Below are 21,957 nucleotides of genomic sequence, written 5' to 3'. Positions count from 1 at the left end.
CAGTGCGAGTTGGAAATAATATCTCTAGTTCTATTTCTCTGAGCATGGCTCCCCACAGGGATGTGTTCTGAGCCGATTGTGGTTCACCCTGATGACCCATGACTCTTGTGCTAGGTTTACCACCAATTCCATTGTGAAAATGCGGATGATACAACGGTGGTGGGCCTTATCAGGGATGACAATGAGTGGGCTTATAGGGAAGAAGTGAAGGGTCTGGTGGAGTGGTGTAATAAAAATAGTTTGGTGCTAAATGTGGAAAAAACTAAGGAGATTATCATAGATTTCAGGAAGAATCGGTGTAGTCACACTCCACTTTTTATTAATAACATAGCTGTGGAGTCAGTCAGTAGTGTTAGATTCCTAGGGGTGCAGTTAACAAATCATCTGACCTGGTCCCTTAACACCAAATTTCTGGTGAAATGAGCACAGCAACGTTTGCTTTTTTTGCGCCGAATGAGGAAAGTACATCTCTCATCCTCCATTCTCCTTACTTTCTATAGAGGTACTACAGAGAGTGTACTCACTACTGCATTTCCATCTGGTATGGAGGCTGTAGTGTCTCAGACAGGAAGTCTGTGCAGAGGGTAGTAAGGGCAGCAGAGAAGATAATTGGGATCTCTTTGCCTCTCATCCAAGACCTAGGATATGCGCACTATTTGTCTAGAGCTTGAAAGATCATCAGTGATGCCTCCCATCCTCATCATGGCCTGTTTTGTTACCTTCTGGGAAGAGGTTCCACTGTATCCGATGTAGAACAGCCAGATTGGGAAATAGCTTTGTCCCCCAGGCTATTAGATCTCTGAATGTCTAATATCAAATGTATAGAATGTATGTTTTATAGTAACTTAGGTATCTCAATTGTATTTTAGTGTATGACTGTAAGCCAGTTGCAACAGAATTTCATTTTATTATGCACTTGGTGTATAGTGTATAGTGGAATGACAATAAAGCTATTATTCTATTCTATTCTATCCTATTCTACTCTATTCTACTTCATGTATGTTAGAGCTTAGGTGACCTAAGGCTGGACTTGTCTATTACTTAAATAGACAAGGCTACTAGAAAATACAAGAACTGTAGACTAGGAAATATATTTTAAAAATCACATAAGAAGGCAATGGCAAACCATTTTTATTATTATGGAATAATAATAAAATAATTTTATTTATTATTATAAAATAATAAGAAAACTATAGGAATGTTTGAAAAAGATCATACTTCTACTAGAACCTAAGCTCTAAGTGGTACCACTTCAGAATATATAAGTGGAAGATCATATGGAATGAAAAGTATTCACATCCAACTCGGATTCAATGTCTGTCAGGGAGAAATCTAGGTAGAAGTATTTCCTTGACATTTATTTTCTATCACGGATGGAGCATTTTGTCATTTGAGCCTCCCTCTTCAATCTGAAGAGGCACCACTCAGATACAGGTTTATCACCTCAGTGATAACTAGGCCCAAGTTGTCCATTCAAGAGATTCTCCCACAATGCGCTTACAGAATCGAAGTGAAGTGTATTTACCCAATTAGCTAAGAGACTGCACTGCGTATTTGCTGACACAAGGCTCCATAACCATCTGCTTTTCTTTCTGTTTTTTCCTAGGAATCACTTAAGGAACTCAGTCCAGTGTGTGTGAATGTCACTGCTTGAAATGAAAATTGGCCAAGCTAACTGACTGTTATTTCCCAGACCAGCTGTCAGAATCAGCTCTACTTGGTAAAGAATTTCAGTTCTCTCTCTCTCTCTCTCTCTCTCTCTTTAGTTTATTGAAAGGGAAGGGAGGGAGGGAGGGAGGGAAGGAAACCCTATGAGTAGTAAGTTATTTACTTTCCATAATACAGAAGCTCACATGCAATTCCAAATTATTACAAAAACTATTAGTATTACGTTCAACATGAATTATGCAAAGCATTACATTTTATGCAAATGTACTTACTTTCCCAAACTGACACAACATCTGTGTTTTATTATGGAACTACTTTTGTTTTGGGGTTTATTATTATTATTATTTTATTATTCATTATGTGGAATTTATACGGCAAACTGTAACATGTTGGAAAGAACACTGCAAAGCACAGAGGAAGGATAGTTTTAGTGTATCAAATAAGAAGCATTCAGGAATGATAGTAACTATTTATCAGGTTATGATCTAACCAGAAACCATTGGAAATCTTTGCACACACACAAAAGAAGGATGAGAATATGCTTGCTTTGAATAAAAGAAAGCTTATTCTCTCTAGAGTAAAAACCTTATGCTCGAGCTGGAGTGCATAGGCACGAAACAAAAATTCCAGTGCCGGTAATGGTCTAAGTATTCTGATGCAACTAAATCACTTTCGAACAAAACTCTAACTGAAACACAGGAAGGGTGCCAATAATCATAATTGTAAATCAGATTACATCACCTTGCTAACTGTCAAGATAAAAATGCAAATAGTGGAAACCCATTTCTTGGGACAAAATATTGTGCAACATAAGCATTATCCAACAGGTAATTTGAAAAGATTAGCCCTTTTGTCCCATGGGGAGGATGAACCCTAACACAGCATTACAAGGGTCTTCGTACATTGAAATGAATGGGTTGATGCAGAAACATTTCCATGTTGGATGTTGGCGTGCACTTTTACAGCGTTTGTGAGACTCTTTAGATAGCTGGATTGGTCAGAAGAAACGTTAAGTGAATCCCTGACTAAACATTGCAGTACCCATTACTTTTACATTCACAGCAAAATGGAAAACTATAGGGGGAAAAATAGCTTTGCAAAACCTACTCCATGGATGACATTTTGCAAACAACATGACAGCAGCCCCCCGAGAGGTTTCTTGAGCAAACCCCGCTGAAATGAATGAGCATGTCATGCTGGTCCCCTTAATTCCACTGGAATGTTTAAACAATGCCCCAGGGGGGCTTTTTACTACAGAGCAAAGAAGAGTTGTAAGTTCCACCCAGTCGGAACCTATGACACACATTCAGACTGTGACAGAGGCAGACAGCAGACATATTGATATAGAAACACATTTTCGCAGCAAGGGATGATTGCAGTTAGAATGTGGGAGAAATGGAGAAAGCAGGTTTTTGCCTTAAGAGAAGGAATGGTAAGCCTGCAAAGAAAATATCCATTTACTGGGATGGCGGAGGGGGAAAAAAAACAGAAAGGTCCTGTGGAAGAGATTAAGGCATTGTTTTTATTTTTATTCAGTCCAAAAACCTGTAGGGATATTCCTTTGCATTTATTACCAAATATACACGCCAGTTGCAGAAAGGCAGCAGATCTAGACAGGCAAATGACCTAGCACAACTGAATAGGCGCAGCCCGCAGCATCTGCAGCTGGTCAAAATAGTTGCCATGGCAGCATGATCAAAACCCCACCCCTTCAGGGTGCCATCTTGACTTTTTTGATCCCCAACCCACCTATGGATGCAAGTACCAAAGTTAAGCACCTTCTTTTTAAATGAAACTGGGCACATGTTCACTTTACTTTGTCAGCATGTGACCCCAAGTCTACTAAAATGGATTGTCCCTTTTACCTAAAATATGCTGTATCAGAGTTAAACAGTTAACCCAACATGCTTAACCTGGTTTAACCTTTTTCTGGGTTCACACAGCACATTGAACCATAAAGCAATCAAACTGGCTGAGTTTACATAACATATTATGGTATTTAAAAAAGACATAATCAAGGAATGAACATTAACAAAGTTATGCAGCCACTGGGTCTGAAACTGGTTAAGTCTGTTGTGTGTGATACAAAAGCAGTCCTAAGCCTCTTTTCACAAAAGAATCTCTCAAAAAACCTGCCTCCTCTTGCCCATCACACTGCCAAATTTCTCAACGAAGCACAGAAATTCAGTAGTGCAATTTCTCACATTTTTTTTCAGAAAACAGAACTGTAACCCCTTTTAAAAACACACCAAGTAAAAAAAACATAAATTTTTCAACTCCCTCCTGATGAACTTATTGTATCCCCTCTACTCTCCCTGAAACCCTCTTACATTTTTTTATTTTGTTTATATTTGTAATGGAGTGGCCAGATCCAAATAAATGCTTTTTCCTATCCTAGATGATGATTTGCAAATGGATCAAATCTTTGCTTCCCTATGTCCTTGAATATCCCAACAGTTTTTAATCTCCCTGGAAAACTATGCTAAGGGAAGGGGTTCGAAATATAAATTATGGCGAATAAGGTAACCATCATTGTAGATATACAGCTTCCGATCAATAGGGCTGTAGTTGATGCTCTGAATGGTCTCCAGCATTTTATCTACAGTGATGCTTATTGTCCTTTCTCTTCCAGTGTTGGTGTCAAAAGTGTAGAAGATTTCTTCCTTCCTAGTGTTGACAGGCCTTGTAGCATAGAGCACTCCACATACAATAAAAGCATTGGAGACCGAAGGCCTGTATTGCTTTGTTTCCCATGTGTTCAGCACATCAAGAGATGTTTCATTAAGTCTGCTAATGACAATGTTACCTCGGCTGGCTTCTGTTGAGTAAATAACCCACAACCCACTCTCATCTACAGCAAAATCCATGTCTTGCCAAGATACCCCTGCATATGAAAACCGATCGTTGTAAACAGCATTTGGAAGCGATTTGCTCAGCTCCACCGTATTGGTGCTTAAATTTAACTTAGCCATATTTCTGGAGGAATGTGCATTGTAATACATATAATTATTATGAACAACTGTGCCGCTGCCTTGACCATACTGAATTCGGTATTCCTTGGCAGCTTTGAAGAGCAATAAATCATCATAGGAATTGTGGAGTCGATAATATTCCAGGTATCTTCCATCAGTATTCAGAGGTGCAACCCAGTAAAGTTCATTTCCAGGGTTAAGGGGAGATGAATATCTGCCCCATGCTCCATATTTGTAAGAAAATCCTCTCCAGTTGAGCTGGATCATGTAAGGCTGGCTGATGTTCATAATTGGGCCATGACCGCAGTTCCCTATAATCAAGAAAAAGCAGAATGTTTAAACATGGGAGGTATTCAGAGATTACAAATAACTCAGGCAGGGAATAGATTCACGTCTCCAGAATATCTGACACTCACTAAGCTTCTGTTCAGTCTTGTGCCCTCTGTTACCATTCCTCTCCAACCATTTACCATCACTTCCCTGGCTGTGATTTCCCCTGTCAGACTTACATGATCTTAAAAAAAAAAAAAAAATCCTGTGTATCTTGGAATTTTTTCAGGCACACAAAGACAATAGTGGGCAGGTCAGTGATATATATTAGATGATGATGGTTGCTTTGCCCCGTCCTTTGGTTTGGGGGATTCTGAGAAGTTCTTTGTTTTTCTAAACTCTATAAAGACTGTTGTAGAACTTACATCTGCTTTCATGTGTTTCCCTGCCTAAAGAAAAATGTTGCCACTAATTCTAGCAGAAGAAGCTTTATGGGCCTTTAAAAGGATGTGAAGACCGCATGCAGCCTGGGGCCCCAAAATATCTATCTATGAATTATCTTATCTATTGATCTGTTAGTTTGTAATAGATCTAGAGAAAAGCTATTCCAAGATGATGTTCTTAATAAATTAATAATTCTAAGCAAAACTGATGAGAAGTGTCAAGCTCAGAAAGGAAATCAGCATTGTGGAATTTTGATTCTACTGTCTAGTATCCAAGAAATTAGCTAATAATTTGTTCAGGAAGGGATTTCCTGATGCAGGCCAAATATCAAACAATATCAAACAACTTTGTCTTAAAATTAGTGTTGTAATTTTTGAAGAGTTCATTATTTTGAGAATTTGAGCCCTGCCTTTCTAGTAAATGATCATGGCTAGCCAACTTGTGCTGATCGAACCTGATTATCTAAATGAAAAATTACAATTAAAAAACGCCAGAAAAAGACAAAGGCAAACTACATGTGTATCTGTCTTTCTGGCAAGAAAATTTCAAAGACGTGTTCATGTAGCTACTAGGAATCAAGCTCAACTCATGGGAGATGTCATCTCAGGGCAATTTTTTTTTCTTATGCTGTCCATATTTTCTACCAGATCAAAGTACTTGTAAATCAAGCCTACTACCCAATCTTAGGCAGCAACAAACTCAACTTGAGATCAACTTTAAAATGAAGCTTTGTAGACCAGACCTCATGACTTTTTATAAAGTGGTCTGCTACCAAATCTTTTGGCCAAAATAGTTAGCAGTCCCTGCATTGATGTTTTTTCCTTCTAGGATGACTACTGAAGGATGGCAAGAATCCTCTTAGATCTAGATAGCAAAAGGGCTAGCAATTGCTGATCCAAATTTCAGCCCAATAATGCATTCACAACTGGTACTAGGCCTCCTATTTGCTTCTTAGGGTCTTAGAGAGAAATATATTTGTAACCCTGTTACCCAAGATTCTTCAAGTCAAAATGCCAGTCTCTGAGCAAGTAGATTCTCAGATTTGTCATCTGTGCACAATTCTTCTCCTTTCCAATCCTTCCCTAATACCAAGGAGAAGGCTGAATGGCTGTTCTCTGTCAGCAATCAGAAGGTATCATTAAGCATATTAAATACTTAAACCGGACTTTGAACCATCTGTGCAGCAAAGGAAGCCAAAACACTGGATGTAGATCCAACTGTTAAAATGAACCCAGGTATGATGCTGGCAATGGGCAGGTGTGTGGCAATGGTCTCTCATGTCTTGTCTCAATTTTTGGGCATATGTCCAATGCATCTGATCTGGCATTATAATGCCAGCCAAAAAGAGCAGCTCTGCAATTGATTTTCCTCCTGGAATTACAGGAAGAACCATGGAATGGTCTGATTTGTACATCAAATGGATCAGTACATTACTGGCCTTTGATGGTTTTAGGGAGTATCATGCCTAAAACTGTCAATTTGTATCTCTGAGGCTTCCCAGTTGGAGGTTCTATTACAGTTAAGAAATAGACTTGAAGTATCTTTTTACATTGATCAGAATTCACCTTTGGGAATGATGGAAGTCAAATGCATACTCCCAGTCGAGTGCTTTTATAACAACCAATTGAACTGTGATTCATGCCATTCAACGCTCTCTACAGTTGGCATGCACTACTCTGTGTAGCAGGTGAGGAAACCAAGAGAGAATTGATATGTAAAAGACATCCATGAATTATAAAGGAATTAGCTCTAGGCTCTTTTTCAGTTTCAGTAAGTATCAGTTCCCTGCAATTTTTGTAACAGATATTTATCTCAGTTTATAGGTTGAAAACCAAACATGAATGCCAAATTCAGAAAAATCTGCATAAGGATTTAATATCTACTGGTGAATTTTGATTTGTTGTTTCAGATAATTACAATTAATGCATTTGTTTTCTGCTATACTACATTTTAGAGAAATAATCCTATTACATTTTCTATGTAGGCTTTCATTTAGGAAGGTTTTTGTCTTTTTTTTTTTTAGAAAAAAGATCATGGCAGGTCTCTGCACTTAGAAAAGGAAAGAAGATATATAAGGATAATCTAAAGCAAAAGTGTCCATCCAAACTTACTGATTAATTTTAACTTTTAATGTGAAAGAAGGGATAAATTATATAAATGCAATCCTAATTCTTACCTCCCCCCTTCCCTTTATTCTAGATCCACCTACTCTTTTGAAGGGCTGTCCCCAACACGTTATTTGAAGACGAGCTACCAAACTCCGTTCAGAAAAGGTTGTGGAGCATTCATCTAAAAGTATGGCAATGATTCAAAGGGGGAATCAAATGACACCTATCCTTTAAGTCACAAATATCTACTTTTTTCTTCAACAAGTTCCATGTTCAAGATCCACTACACAGGAAGTGTACAAGAATGCTCCATTTTAAAAAAAAAATCCACTAATAGGTAGGAATCTCATCTTTAGATCTCTTGGTATTATGATCCTGATCGGAATTACCCCTCGCCCTTTGATTCATTCATTGAGGAAACAAATGGGGCATAGCTCTAGGCTTTATATTATGTTTTAAAAACATTTTAAATGTTTACAAAAATTGTTCTTGGGTCCACAGAATTTGCTCTATGTGGAGAAATTATTTTTGAAATGAATGGTGATATCATTTTAGATTACAGTTGGGGCAACCTTGTCCATGTTATAACAATTTATTGCAAATTTAGGGTTGGTGTACTTAAACAATTCCCTTGTACAGGATGACAGGAAGGAAGGAGGAAAATCATAGTTAATACGGGAACCTCCACCTGCATTTTTAAATTGTGCAATCCAGCTACACAATAGAGAACTGATACACACACACAAAATCCTTGATGTTCAATCATCCGTATAGCTCTGTCAAACAGACCAAAATGTTCAGATTCCTATAATACTAATAATAACCTAAAAGAACTAAGGTCACCTAGTAAATTCATAGGTGAGAGAGTTGAACAGGGATCTTCCAAACTCACACTCTTCACACACTGAATCACTATGTAATCAACATTAGCTTTTGGCATACATACTTTCTGAATATACCTCCATCAGCACAATAAAAAAGCCAATACAGATTACAGTCATTTTATGAGCCAGGTTTATGGCTAAATGCCTTGCAGCTTACCAGCTTTTAAATCAATAGCAGCCTTTTAGACAGCTGAGATGTAAGGTAATATTGCCACTGTAATTTATAGTTTGTCCTTAACTGTCAACACATTGACTGAATTAATATTCCTAAATCAGTAACGTTCTTTTCAAATTAAATGCTTATTAATGACTTGCATAAATCTGAAAATATACTTAAAAAGAAACACCTGTACCAAGCTGTGAAGGTAAAAAGAAAGTGTCACAGCCAGTGACATAGATTTAGCCTGACATAATTTTTCATGTCACTAAACTAAGCACTGATCTAGCTTCAATTTAATAATTCATGCATTGTTTCATAAATTAAAAAAAATCATCTATTCAGCCGTGAGACTTTTATTATACAAAAGTAACAAGAATTCTTTCCTTTAAAATGATCTCACACCTAAGCACTTCTTTGTGGGTTTGTTTTTTTTTAATTTATGAAGTAATTCATGAATTATTAAAGTTATAAGATTATTTGATTTAATAACACCAAACATGGTATAAGTTTCAATAACTCATTTAGACTTTCCTTTTACTAAAAGAAATAATAATACGTCATGACACAGTCTTTAACATAAGCAGACAAACAGTATGCTGGGCAGGGAGAGTCATCCATTTCCAGTGCAGGTTTTGAAGATTATATGATGGTTAATTCTGTTTAAAGTAAGTCCGCTGAACTGAAGGTTGAAGAATGAAAGAAAGTAAAGCACCAACTCAATCAGGAAATATCCAAATGCTTATGAAATGAAGGCACATCATTTCTAACTTCTTTTCACTATTCAAACTTCTGCTTATTGTAACCATTGCATTGATATACGCCCTGCGTAGCTCAAAATCCAAATACAAGAGAGCTTGAATGCTGACACAAAAACATTGGGAATGTTTCACACACTAGAATCAATAGCCAGTAATTGACTCCTTACAGCATAAATCCAGGATGTTCCCTGTATATGCTAGACTTTCACTTCCCTTGTTTTCCATGCATGGTTAACCCAGAGCAGATACGTCACTATACACAAAAAGATGGGTACGGCTCTCGTATATTTTGGAAAACTCCATAAGAGCACACTGTATTCAGACAAAAATACCCAATGGACCTACAATGTACAAAATGGCATGCAATATACTGATTTAATATAAATTCTACTTCCAAAAAGAACCCTGAGATACACAGTTTTGTAGGAGGCATAGAAACCAGGGGTTCTTTCTTTCTGCCTTTTTTTATGGAGAAACCAATGACCTTTAAGGATGAAAATAGGCAGGCTTTGATCTTGGAATGGTGGCAATCATCTGGGTCATGGCAAAAGATTCTGCTGCTCTGCGGAGCTGGGCCTGAATTAGTTAAACAGATGGAAATGTCAAGGAATTGCCAAAATGTGCTTCAGAAAACAAGAATATAATTTGGCACCTGCCAAAGGCTGTTTTCCTCTCCAAATGAGCACTGAGCTAGAAATGCACAGGTACAATGGAGGACATATTTTGCTTGAACATCATTGCAAACTTGGCTAATCCACTCTTATGGAGCAAAACCACAGGAGAAGCTTTGCCACACAATTTCTCACGGGGTGGCTTTCTAAAGCTCTGCCATCATCATTAGCTTCATATATTCTCATTAGATTTATAAGCTTAGAGGGCAGTGGCATTTCCTGGCACTTTTTATGCCACCACAAAATGTCAAGAAAGGAAAGAGGAGGAAACGAAATGCATTGGAAATAGGACAAAGCATAAAGTCCCAGCTTGGTACCGACATCATAAACATTATATGAATCTAAAGCGAACAGCAGCCAGATCAGCTGGCAGGGGAAAAGGTTTACGGCTATTTGGAGAATGTACTTAACTATCCGCTCACCTGTTTAAATGAGGAATGCAAAACAGCCAAGAGAGGAGGCAGAGCTGCCTACTCAGAATGCAGAACGAGCAGGTGCGACCTGCTTCCTCTGTTCTCAAAGATACGAATTCAGGAAAAGGAGTTTTCGAGCAACAGAGTAGAACAAATACACTCCAAACATTTGCTTTGAACTGTCTTGTTCCAGCATGGAAATGGACGATACAAACCTTGTGTCTCCTTTAATTTATTATCCAGCCAGCTGTAAACGGGGGGAGGGGGGGGAGTTGGTATACATGTGCTGATTTCCAAACTAGTAGAAGTGGGTGGGTGGGGTGCATAAAATCTATCTGCTGAAATCAGCACAGGCTCACCTCATCACCACCACCCAAAGATTCTTCCCCGCCTGCACACGGTTCTTGTTGCATACTAATAAACAAGGGCTTCACAAAGAGATTCTGGCAAATGCAGAATTCCTACTTGTGCAGGGAAGCGTTTGATGTGTATGAATAAGTATAGCAAGGCACCTGGAAGCACCTCTCTTATTTTATTCTGAATCTGCAGCTATCTCCATTCAGAAAGGAGTGAAACTGGATTGTATTCAGGACCTACTTCTTTTCAATATCTAGGCAACTCAGTGATCCCCAGCTTAATCAAAGCAGAATTGTACGCTTCCTATTTCAGGTTGGCCTTCAAAGAAGTCTATGGGCCCTTATGGATCAGTGTAGGGGAAAAGGCTCACTATACTATTATAAAACCAAAATCGTGGATTTCTCAAAGGCACTTAGATCCCACAAACATCAATGGCAGATGCACAATAATAATAGAGACCAGGTATATCCTCTAAATTTCTTGGCATTGTACTCCATCCATCTGGAATCTGGTACAAACAAATTGAACTTATTTCTAACAAGGTCAACAACAGTGCTAAGGCCATATTTCCCTTTTTTATTCCAAAAGAGGTAAGAACATCCCCACTGCCGTCAAATTCCTTAAAGCCAAATCCTACTCCCAGGTGTTACATGGCTCTTAAAACGCTTAGATATTATCCAGTCCATATTCCTAACAAAGCTATTCCAAGTATCTTGCTGCATTTGGAATGCAGGACTTTATTTAGAAACTGGGATGATCCCTCTGGAATCTGGAGTCTGAATATGCTGTCTCTCTTCCTGACTCACGCTTTGCTCTCCCAGCATCTCCCTGGCTGTCATGATCTGCTTGGTGATTTTTTCTCTTTCCAGAAAGCCAAATTCAGAATGATCTACGTCATTGTGTCATCTTGGGTTCAACCTTCCTGGCTTGATGCTACTAAGAGCCACAGTCCAGCTGCAGGTGGTTAACATAGCTCTCCAGGTAGAGTAGGGCAAATTAGATCATCTCTATTGGCAGAAGTTAAACTGGAAAGCTTTCATGCCAGCAAATTACCTATTCAATATTACTTGCCGAACACACTGTAGAGCTTTTTGTTGAGCCTGCATTAATGTCTTGCCCTCTGCAATATTGGAGGGCAGGTAGAACAAAGCCCCCTTCTGCAGCACAGACCTGTTCCTGTGACTTGGAGGAACCTGAGACTGTAGCCCACATGTTCCTTCGATGTCCTTTCTACAGCAGCTTGTGACCTACCCTCATAACTCAGTTTGCTAACAGAAGTTCCACCTGTTCTGAGGACAATCTCGTTGGCTTGTTACTGTTGGGGTGAAACTTTCCAGGAGAATCACAACTTTTCTGTCAACTGTCATTGCTTTACACAGAAAAATAGTCTCCTAATTTTAGGGTCTCACATATACATATAATCTCACACACATTTAATGCTTTTTATGCTGTTTTATGTTTTCCCAGATCTCAGTAGGTTTATATATGTGTTATTAGTTAGTATTATTAGTTTAGCACTTGGTTGGTTAATATTTTGTTCATAAAATAGTTTATAATCTAGTTAATTAGTTTTAAGTATTTTGATGTTTAATATTATACCATTTATATTTATAGTGTTTAGCACTCTGAAGCATTCATCTACTTCTATGAATCTTCTAGAAAATGGTTATGTATCTTAATTTGAGTCTTGTACCTTCTTACAAAAATTGTATGAAATGCTGGAAATGGTGCAATAAAGTACCACTTTCCTTCCTGAATAGCTTTTTTGTAACATTAAATTTGAAGTTTTTTTTTAATACAGAAGGGAATATTTCAGAAGAAATAGAAAGTCTCCTCTGACACGCTGTCACCCACAATAACACAAACCATGGCTTTCAAGTATATATTTTTTAAATTTCTTAGCCATTCCTGAAAGAATACAGTGGTCTTTCTAAGCTTTAAAGGTGGCACTTCTGGTCTTCTTACTTTTGACCCAGCAGGCAAAAGGTTTGTCATCTTTCAAAAGGGGGCGGGGGGGACAACACCTAGAAAGCATGTAGTTTAAAGCTGTGATTGAAAAAAGGAAAGGGTCTCTTCCATCATTTCATTTTTTCTGCCATTAAGAGATCTGAAGTTCTTGAAGAGAAAAATGTGGCAAACAGCTTTCAGTTTCCCAGACAAATATTCCTTTATGCAACAGTTTGTCCAAAAGACTTCCCTTCTATAGATAGAAGGGTATAGACCTGGGATGTGGTTCACATCAGTAATTACTAAGGGCATACATAGATGAGGTAATAGCTGTCTTGGGTAGCTATTTGGGATGGGGGTTATTGAGAGCATCAGAGTTGGACAAGGTCTACTGATGTGCTATCCCTTAAGAAGTTCTCCAGAACAAGGGAGTGGCTTGGGGTCTGGCAATTTATGGGACCGTCTCTCCCCGGTTGTCTCTCCCCGTCCCATCCAATCCAGCAGAAGGGGCATATTCCAAGTTCTGTCTGTTAAGGAATGTCAGCTAACGGGACCCAGAAGGAGAGCCTTTTCTGCTGTGGCACCTGCTCTCTGGAATATCATCCCTCTGGAGATCAGATTGGCCCCAGCCCTGTTGGCCTTCCCTAAGGCCTTGAAGATTTGGCTCTGTGCTCAAGCCTGGGCCCCAGGGGTGTGACGGAGCCTGTTTCTTCCTTGTGCTGTATGATTGATGTTTCTGTCATTTCTTTCCCTGTCTGCTGTGTTTGTGTGTGTGTGTGTGTGTGTGTGCGTTTATCATTTTTAATATTGTTAGCCACCTAGAATCAAGTATATAAGATGGGCAGCCATATAAATCTAATAAAATAAATAAATGAATAATAAAGGCATAGTAGATGCTGGCTGTGCAACCCTTATTAGTGGATGGAGGAAACACATGTTTTACATTTTCTGATGCAGATGCTGGTATATCTTCTATCCCTTCTCTTGGGATTATGTGAGATTGTTTTTTGAAATTCCTTCTACAGCCTACACTTTCTTCCCTGATTCATTTCTTTGGTATAACGTGAACCTATAGCTCTGAGAGGTTCAGCAAAGGTGGCTAGGAATGACCTGTTGTTCTGGGCCCCCAAGATTTTTGATGAAGTCCATCTCCAAAGAATTCTAAACCAAATTATGGGATAACTGGAAGGCATTCTCACAATGGAGAGATATAATGGTAAGTTCCTGCAAAGATATGTATTCAAACAGGTGCTTTTTTAAACTGTTCATTAATTATCTAGATCAAAGAATGGGCAGAGAGGAAGCTAGTAATTTGAGGCATCAGATTGTTCAGGGCTCTTCTCCACTCTTGAGTTAACATGTCCTCCATGTATCCTGGAGGGCCAGAAAAAGATAGCAACTTGAAATGTGCTACCCCAACTGCCAATCCCTATTCTGCCTCCATCGCTTCTGTTTCCAGTAACTGCAGTCCCTGATTTCCCTGCAAGGTAATGTGTGAACAAAGCCCAACAGATTTTACACATTCCCTTGGATAGTGTCAAAAAAGAAAGGAAAGATTACTTTAATACCAGTAGAGCTAAGAATGTCTTAAGCATGTCTCATTCATAGACTGAGATGAAGGCAACATCATGGAACCACAGCAGAAGAAAGAGGTGGTCAGGTTGTGTTTGCGCTGTGGGCTAGATCCAAGTGGGGAAAAGCTCTCAGAATTATAAAAAGGAAGAGAAAAGAGCAAATATCTCCTAGTTGTGATAATAGGAATCAATCCTGCAAATGTATCATTCTCAACCTTTGGAAGATCTGAAAGACCAGGCTGAAAATAGATCTCGGGAAAATCTATCTATGTTGCCCCTAAAAGTCAGCACGGACTTGATACGATATAATCAATCAATCAATCAGCTCATTCTCACATATCTAATGTCACACATGTTGAGTCTACGTTTGTGGAAACCTGTCAGATAAGAGCTCTTGAGCTTGTGATTACGGTGATCACACTCAGAATTCTGCACAATTCTCAGGGAAACTATTGTAGTGTTGGAGAAGATGCATAAGAGATGCATAAAAGGACCATCAAAATGATGAATAGCTTGGAACAATTCCCCAGGGTTATAACCAGTGGCACTTTTAAGCTGAGAAGAAAGGGCGTGTCTAAGAGACAACTTGATAAAGATGTATAAAATTATTCATCATGTCATGAAAGTAGACGAAGGCTTTTTTTCTTCCTTTGTCATAATAGCAACATTGAGGGTCATCCAATGTTGCTAAATGGTTGTTGATTCGGGAAAGACAAAAGGAAGTACTTTATCACATACCATATACATAAATTACTGTACTTGCTTCCAAAAGAAGGAATAATAGCTGACTTTAATAGCTTTAAAAGCAGATGAAACAAATTCATAAAGGAAATAGCCTGTCAATAGCTATTAGTGTCAGGAGGCCCATATATAACTTCAAAATTTTCAGGCAAGAAGAACGTTTAACAAATGGAATGTATCAATTTAGCACTGACTGTATTTGTTTATTCAGCCTTTTTTAATGGTATTTATGCCAGATTATTTTCTGACGTAATGTGCATATCAATTTCATTCCTTCTCTTGGCTCTAATCTATACTGGCTTCCTTAATCTGGCCACTTCAGGATATGTTGGGCAATACCCAGAATTGCCACCTAATAGAACTAAGGGTTGTGTTGGCACCAAATTCTGAATTTCAACATGACAAAAGGCTGTTTTCAATCAAACCTGGGAGGCCTTGGTACCATAATCCAAAGCACATCTATTAAACACATAAAAATAATCCATCACCAGGATCCATCAAAGTATTCTGATCTTTAAGGCTCTTTTTCTCAATCACTGCAGGGAAGCTTGGAGAAGACCATGGCATGAATTGGTGGTTTTTGGGGACAACATCACAATATAGATCCTTGATTCAGCACCTATGGATTTAAGAAACTATCCTTTTTTGTTCTTTACTCGACACATTGGGAAAGGAAACTAGGCCAACTCCCTTTCCTACATCCACTCCCAGCCCCTAATGTTTCCATTTAACAATTTTATAAATTGCTTACCAGGTGGGAAGTAGGGTATGTTGACGCTCTGGTTTCGAGCCGCTTCGCACTCCTGCAATTTAGCCCGCAGAGCTGCAACTTCTCGTCGAACCGCAAGGATGTTATTCTTATCCAACAGTTCCACTTCATTCACCAGGACACTCAAATTCCTAATCTGGGTAAAATGATAAGGTAGAAGTGACTTTTGATTACTTTCAAGGTTTCAGATGTCTGGTAGTTGCTGAGCAAGTTCCTTCTGCTTTTGTAAATCACTGGGTTTATTATTTGATTCATTTGTTTGACTATGGGTTCTCTTATCTGGTATTATCAGGCTGCAGATACCACCACCTAGGCAATCTTGGCTGATCTTGAAAAAGCTAAGCAGGATCAGAACTGAGAAGGACTTGCATGGGAGGCCACCAGAAATACCAGGCCCATAGGCTAGATTGGGAAATTAATCAAAGGTCTAGAACAAAGCCTTGGAAAACCATTTGCGTATTGTTACCAAGAAAACAACACAAATGAATCTATGTAGTCTCCACAAGTTGAGCTGGACTCAAGGGAAACCTTAACTTTCTTTCACAAAGGCATATTTTCTAAGTTGAAAGTTGCCTTGAAAAATCTACACAGTAAGTCTTTTGCATGTATTCAACTCTAAATTCTTTTGATTCTGTTTGTGTTATTTTCGTACGTATTTTAATCTGCTGAACATACTTTTTGCACATATGTTTCTTCTCTTGCAGTATTTTTACAATATTGGCAGAACAAGCACTGCATCTCAATCATATGTACATCCAGGAAGTGTGAACCAAACTACTATTCTTAATGTGCAGATTCCACAAAACCTCAAACATCATAGTGAGCATGAGACAATATGGGATATTACCTCTCTGTGAACAGTTCCCAATTTCTTGCACAATATCAGCAGCAGAAAGTTATGGCAAACTGCTTCCGTATTGTTTCAGAGAAAACTGTCCATTAAGACACCAGGAGCTTTATTTACCTGGGCAAATGTCCCCTGGATGCTCTTTCATATACACCTACATGATTTGGATCCCTGTTCCTTGTGTTCTTTCTTCCTGACCCCAGCTGTTCTGGACTTTTTCACACCTGTTATCTCTCCACCAATTCCCACCAACTTTGGCATCTTTTATTTCCCCTTTCCTTTATTTTTTAAAAATATTTGGGGTGTTGCAGGCCAAGCTGCAGTCATATCTGGTATCTTGTTTTCTTGAGAAGGCTTCTAAGGGAAGAAATGGAGGAGGAGGGGAGCAGGACTGTGGCTGATTGAAAATGAAAAGGAAATCTGTGTCTTGCTGAAGTTGGGGGCCTCTATAGTCTGCAAGACTGTGGATTTTTTCTAAGCCATTCATGGAAACCTGGTCTGAGACAATGGCTATTCTGGTGGGTATTGATGTTGGAATACTGTGGTATGACATATTGCTAGTGGTAAAGGAGTGCGTAACCCCCTTTCCTGTTTTGGATCTAGCTTCTATTTTCATGATTGGCCCAGCTTTTAATTAGTGCCCCGTTGTTTCATTTATTTTTACTCTTCTTTTTAGTGTCCACCATTGCCCAGATAGGATTTCCAATCTTTGCCTTCTATGAAGGCCAGTATAAAACTGGCCTGGAGCAAATGAAAAGAAAGGGCTATATCATAACTCCTGATTATTGTTTCAGAAGCTTCAGGCAATCCCCTTAAAGTCAGGGGAGATTTGATCAGAGCAAAATGTAGGTCTAAGGAAAGTTTTTACCTCTACAAACAACTGGTCTATGATCACATTGCTTCCAGTAAGTGACGTCTTCAGCTGAGTGACCAGCTTCTCCATTTCCTTGATTTCAAGTTTGATTAATTGGAAATCCAACTCCGTGTAAGATACGCTGGTCTTCTCCATCTGTTCAATCCTGATGGTTAAATTTAGAATCCTTTCTTCGTATAGTGCAATTGCTTTGGTGTACTGGCTAACCTATAAATGTGTAGAGAAATGCATTCCATTTTAGCCAATGTCTTGAAGATGCTTTTTAAAAGATAAGTTTTGTCTCTCTGGAATCTCACAGCAATCAAAATATGATTACAGCAACTGAGCACAGAAGCTTATCTAACACCGCCTTTATTTATAGACTAAAATTCATAGCAAAGTTTACAGATAAAAGACACAGATAAAGTAAAATATCTGTAGAATAGGAAAAGTGTTATCATTGATCAGAAACATTCTTCGTGGGTTTTTTAATTGAATACAACAAAAAGTACATCAGACTGCAGCAAAATGACCCAGAATTTTTATCCAGACCCTCCTCTGTTTTTGTTTTTGTTTTTAGTTAATCTGATGAAATCATCTCAGAATTATTTCCAACTAAATGCAAGAATTGACTAGTGCTTTTAGGAAGAACTACTTCTGCATAATGATATCATGATGTATTACACTCAGGCAACTGGCCATGAAATCTACAGTACAGCTCTACATCTCCACGACGTTCGGGTCAACAACTTGACATGCAGCCTGAAGGATGGTACACCACTGTGCAGCAGGTACACTGCTGTGCAGTTGATCAAAGGGCACCCAAAGCACAGCTGGTCCAAGAGGTTTTGCTGGATGAGATGAGGAACTGAACGATAGCTCTTTCTATTCCATGCTCAGAAACTGGCTGGAATGGCAGCCAAATCGTTTTTCAGTTCCATAGATGTTACCTAGCCGGGTAACAAAATGTTTGCAAGAATACAACCAAGCTCAGAGAACCCCAAGGACGGCACAGTTCAGCCCTCAACAGCTCAGAGAACCCTGAGCTACACATATTCCCTTCTATTGGCGATTCCACTCCAGCAGCTCTCTTTGGAAATAAAGAGCAGTGTGCATTGCGTAGATCTTTGGGGCCCCACTGACACGTTTCAGCATCTGCTGCCTTGGACAACTGCCACATTATGCCTAATGCTAAGGCTGGCCCTGATCCAGAGCCTTCACCCTGTTTGCCAATTTTAGGGGCCAGAGTTATAAGTGCAGGCCAGTTTCTGCATCTGAATGAGATTCTGAGATCTGAGAATCTTTCCCAAGTCTGCCAGTTTTGCCCCCCTTCAAACTTTGTGGCACTGTGTGGTTCTCTGGAAATGTCCCACCTTCTCCATCACCACCACCACCTTGAACTAGCTAGTGCTCCCTCCCGCTGGCCAACTGAGCAGCATTAAAGATTGTAACTAGCTGGTGCCCGCCCCTTTCTTGTCCTCCTGCCATGCTTTTAAGTGGCATGACAAAGCAAGTAAGGAACAACAAAAAGGTACTATCCAGGTTACTCTGGCTCCAGGAAGGGAGGAGAAACTTCAGAAGACAAGTTGCAGCACTAGAGAAAAGTTTTGGCTAATGGGGAAGAGTTCCCCATCTCAAGGAGGTTTCCTGCCTCTCATATGTTAATGCCCCTTCTTCCCAGGAATGGAGGAAAGACAAACTGTGATCTACAGACAGCCCATTTAGGGCTTGCTGGTTGCTAAATTCTTGCCTCCAGGGCTAGATTTGGCTAGATAGACCTTTGTGTGTCTCCTGAATGAACTGAAACTGGCAAGGGAAGATAGAATTAAGTGCTGAAATTTCCGTGTTATAATATTTCACAATTATTTTGTATTTTTAGATTTCATGTGTGTTTTGATTTTTACTGAACAAATCAAATTTACATATATTTGTATCATAATCTGTGGTAACTTTGCTCCCTTTTCTGAATTCACAATTTAGCAGTTGGATGGTTTGTTTTGAGAATGCTTTGTTGAACAAAGCAGGAACAATCTCAAGAAAAACTTGCAGGGGAACAAAATAATCCTGGTTTGTTTAGCCAATTTCAGCTCTGCTTCCCTTCCTTTTTTTAATTGCTGTAGTCTTGTACCTCTGGGGATTGGCCTGGAGCTTTGGCAGTGTACCAAAATAAGCCAGAAATAAGCCAGAAAACAGAAACAACCATGTATCTCCATTTACAGTTCATACGTAAGTGTCCCCAACTATTCAGAGTGATCCAATATGGTAAATGTGTGTTGTGACATCTCAGTGCAAGATTTGCCTTTTCGTACTTTCATTGCTATACCGTGACTCACATTTTATCACTTGCCCCTCTGTGGACACCAATGAGCTCACACAAAGTCACAGTTGCAACCAGGAAGCCAATAAGAACCAAACGGTGATTTAGTATCCTAAGATAAACCCTCATTTATTCACTGACCCGTCACCCTAAGCCAAAAACAGGCAAACCACTTTGTACGATTTAATGCAGGAGTGCATTAATGACAGCAACAAATCTGGGCAGGGGAGTTTCTTGACATATTGGGGGGGGGGGGAACCAAATAAAAAGTGTTATGTAAATTGTAAAGTAGGCTTAAGCCATTTTTTAAAAAGAGAAAGCTACAATCTCCCACCACTTAAAAAAATGGAAAATCCCAGTTCTATCCATACTGCATCATCACACTTCTTATTTCGGTTTTCCCACACACACAAAAACATGCACACACCTGGTTTTGTACCCTGGGTGAACCTAATCAGAGTATCTACTTAAGACTAAACCCTAAACTTTGTTTTTCCTAATTTTGAGTTCACTTCCCTTTTAAGCTATTTAGACCACAGAATCAAACCCCAGAAACTGAACTATGTGAATGGATGGTAGTGTCAAGATAACAAATGGCATTAAGCAAATCCTCAGGAAAGTGACTCTGGTGAGAGATTACAAAAGGAACATATGATAAGTTGTAAGAACACGGCAAACGGATGATGGTTGGAAAGACAGCCCCTTTGGATAAGAGTTGGGCCCTTCCATTCCTTTGTCTCCAAGCCATTTTCAAGAAGAATAATGCATTTATAAAAGACATCAGTCACTTGATTCTGGAAATAATGGCTTGAACAGCATGTTCATTCAGAACAAATGTGCATTGTACACCTCTTCCAAATAGCCTTAACCCTGAGATACAATAAGCAACCCTGGAAATACTCTTATTTTTTCTCCATAAAAAAAATGTCAAAACTAAATCAGTATCTTTGACACCGCTGTGGTGAAGCTTTTTTTAAATATCTAACACAATGCGCTCCATGACAAGATCACATTGGATAATGCACAAGATCATTCTGCATCTGGCTGGATTGTGTGCCACGCAGCTGGCCTGAACTGCCCCAGCAGCCTTGCAAAGCAACAAAGCCATCAGTTAAGCTCCATCATTTTAAGCAAAAGCTGGTTCAAAAGAGAAAAAGAGTTTGTTTTCACTAGCATGACTTCCGAAAGCCACATCCCATTAACTGAGAAAATGCTTTCCTTCATTGTGTCTATGTATAATAATAGTATTATTTGATTGTAACATTTATAATGTTATATATAAGCTCAGATGACACCACATGCTTTTTCGAAGGTTGACAAATGGCTTTGCATTAACAATTGCAAGATCTTTAAGGTCAAGTTTGTTTGGAAGTGGGTGCAAACCTTTCTTCTGCCTCTACAAATGACCACATCTGGGGACAGCAGAAAGGGAAGACTCAAGTTCCTTTGTCACCCCTTTTCCTGCCCCTGCAATAAAGTTATCATTTTAGAACTGTGTCTCTGAGCCTGATCCCAGTCCCATACTCCACTTTTGATTTACACGGGCAGATTTACTGGAGATAGATTGGGAACTAGAAAGTTCTCTTCATTCTTGAAGAAACTATTGGGGACATGAATGGGCAGGGCAGTCATGGTCTAAAAGGAAGCACCATGGTCAAAGTTTGATTTGGAGATTCCAGATAAACTCATAAATCACCTTGCTAGGCTGTTCCTCGGGTTGGCTCTACTCACTTTCTTCATAGGCAATACAGTTCACCTCTGAATTTAATGTGATAGTGTCTAAATGCTGTTCTATGCAACCAGGGCCATTTCCTACTGCATAAGAGATGCAAGGAAGCATAACTAACACCTGAGTTTGAGGGAGTATTAGGCAAAGGCATAGTTACCCACTGAAAATCAGGGCGTCTGCATGTGTCACTGTTCCAATCACTTCCAAAATAATGATTAAAACAAAAATAATTTTTTTTCCAGTAGACCATCTCCAACTCCTTCACCCCTTCCTTGTTGGGTGTGTGTGTGTGTTTCTTTTAAAATGGGTAAACGTCTTCCTGATTATACTGTGCGAAAAATTTATGAATATTTATGGCCAGAATTTATAATTGAGTGCTCTGTCTTTCCTTCTGATTAATTCAAGGACACTTCATTTATTGCGACGCCAGGTTCCTGGAGCAGTCAAACCACTTCTCCTGGACACCTAATTGAAA

At 39.1% G+C, this 21,957-nt stretch overlaps 1 protein-coding gene across 1 annotated transcript in view; it reads right to left on the bottom strand.

Moving 5' to 3' along the window:
* Nucleotides 1-3,084: 3,084 nt before the first annotated feature.
* The window catches only part of OLFM4 (olfactomedin 4), a 50,535-nt gene continuing 31,662 nt past the window's right edge, over nt 3,085-21,957 (bottom strand). Inside the window, exons 4-6 of the mRNA XM_088139498.1 lie at nt 17,452-17,664; nt 15,719-15,872; nt 3,085-4,951 (exon numbers count right to left, since the gene is read on the bottom strand). Coding sequence (XP_087995624.1) covers nt 4,146-4,951; nt 15,719-15,872; nt 17,452-17,664 — 1,173 coding nt within the window. The 3' untranslated portion in view covers nt 3,085-4,145. The remainder of the gene's footprint in view (nt 4,952-15,718; nt 15,873-17,451; nt 17,665-21,957) is intronic.

Source organism: Python bivittatus, unplaced genomic scaffold (assembly GCF_059951505.1).
Source record: "Python bivittatus isolate LINGU-HERP-01145 unplaced genomic scaffold, Pbiv_v1 ctg000210_np1212, whole genome shotgun sequence".
Lineage (NCBI taxonomy): Eukaryota > Metazoa > Chordata > Lepidosauria > Squamata > Pythonidae > Python > Python bivittatus.
This window is presented reverse-complemented; position numbering and strand designations above follow the sequence as displayed.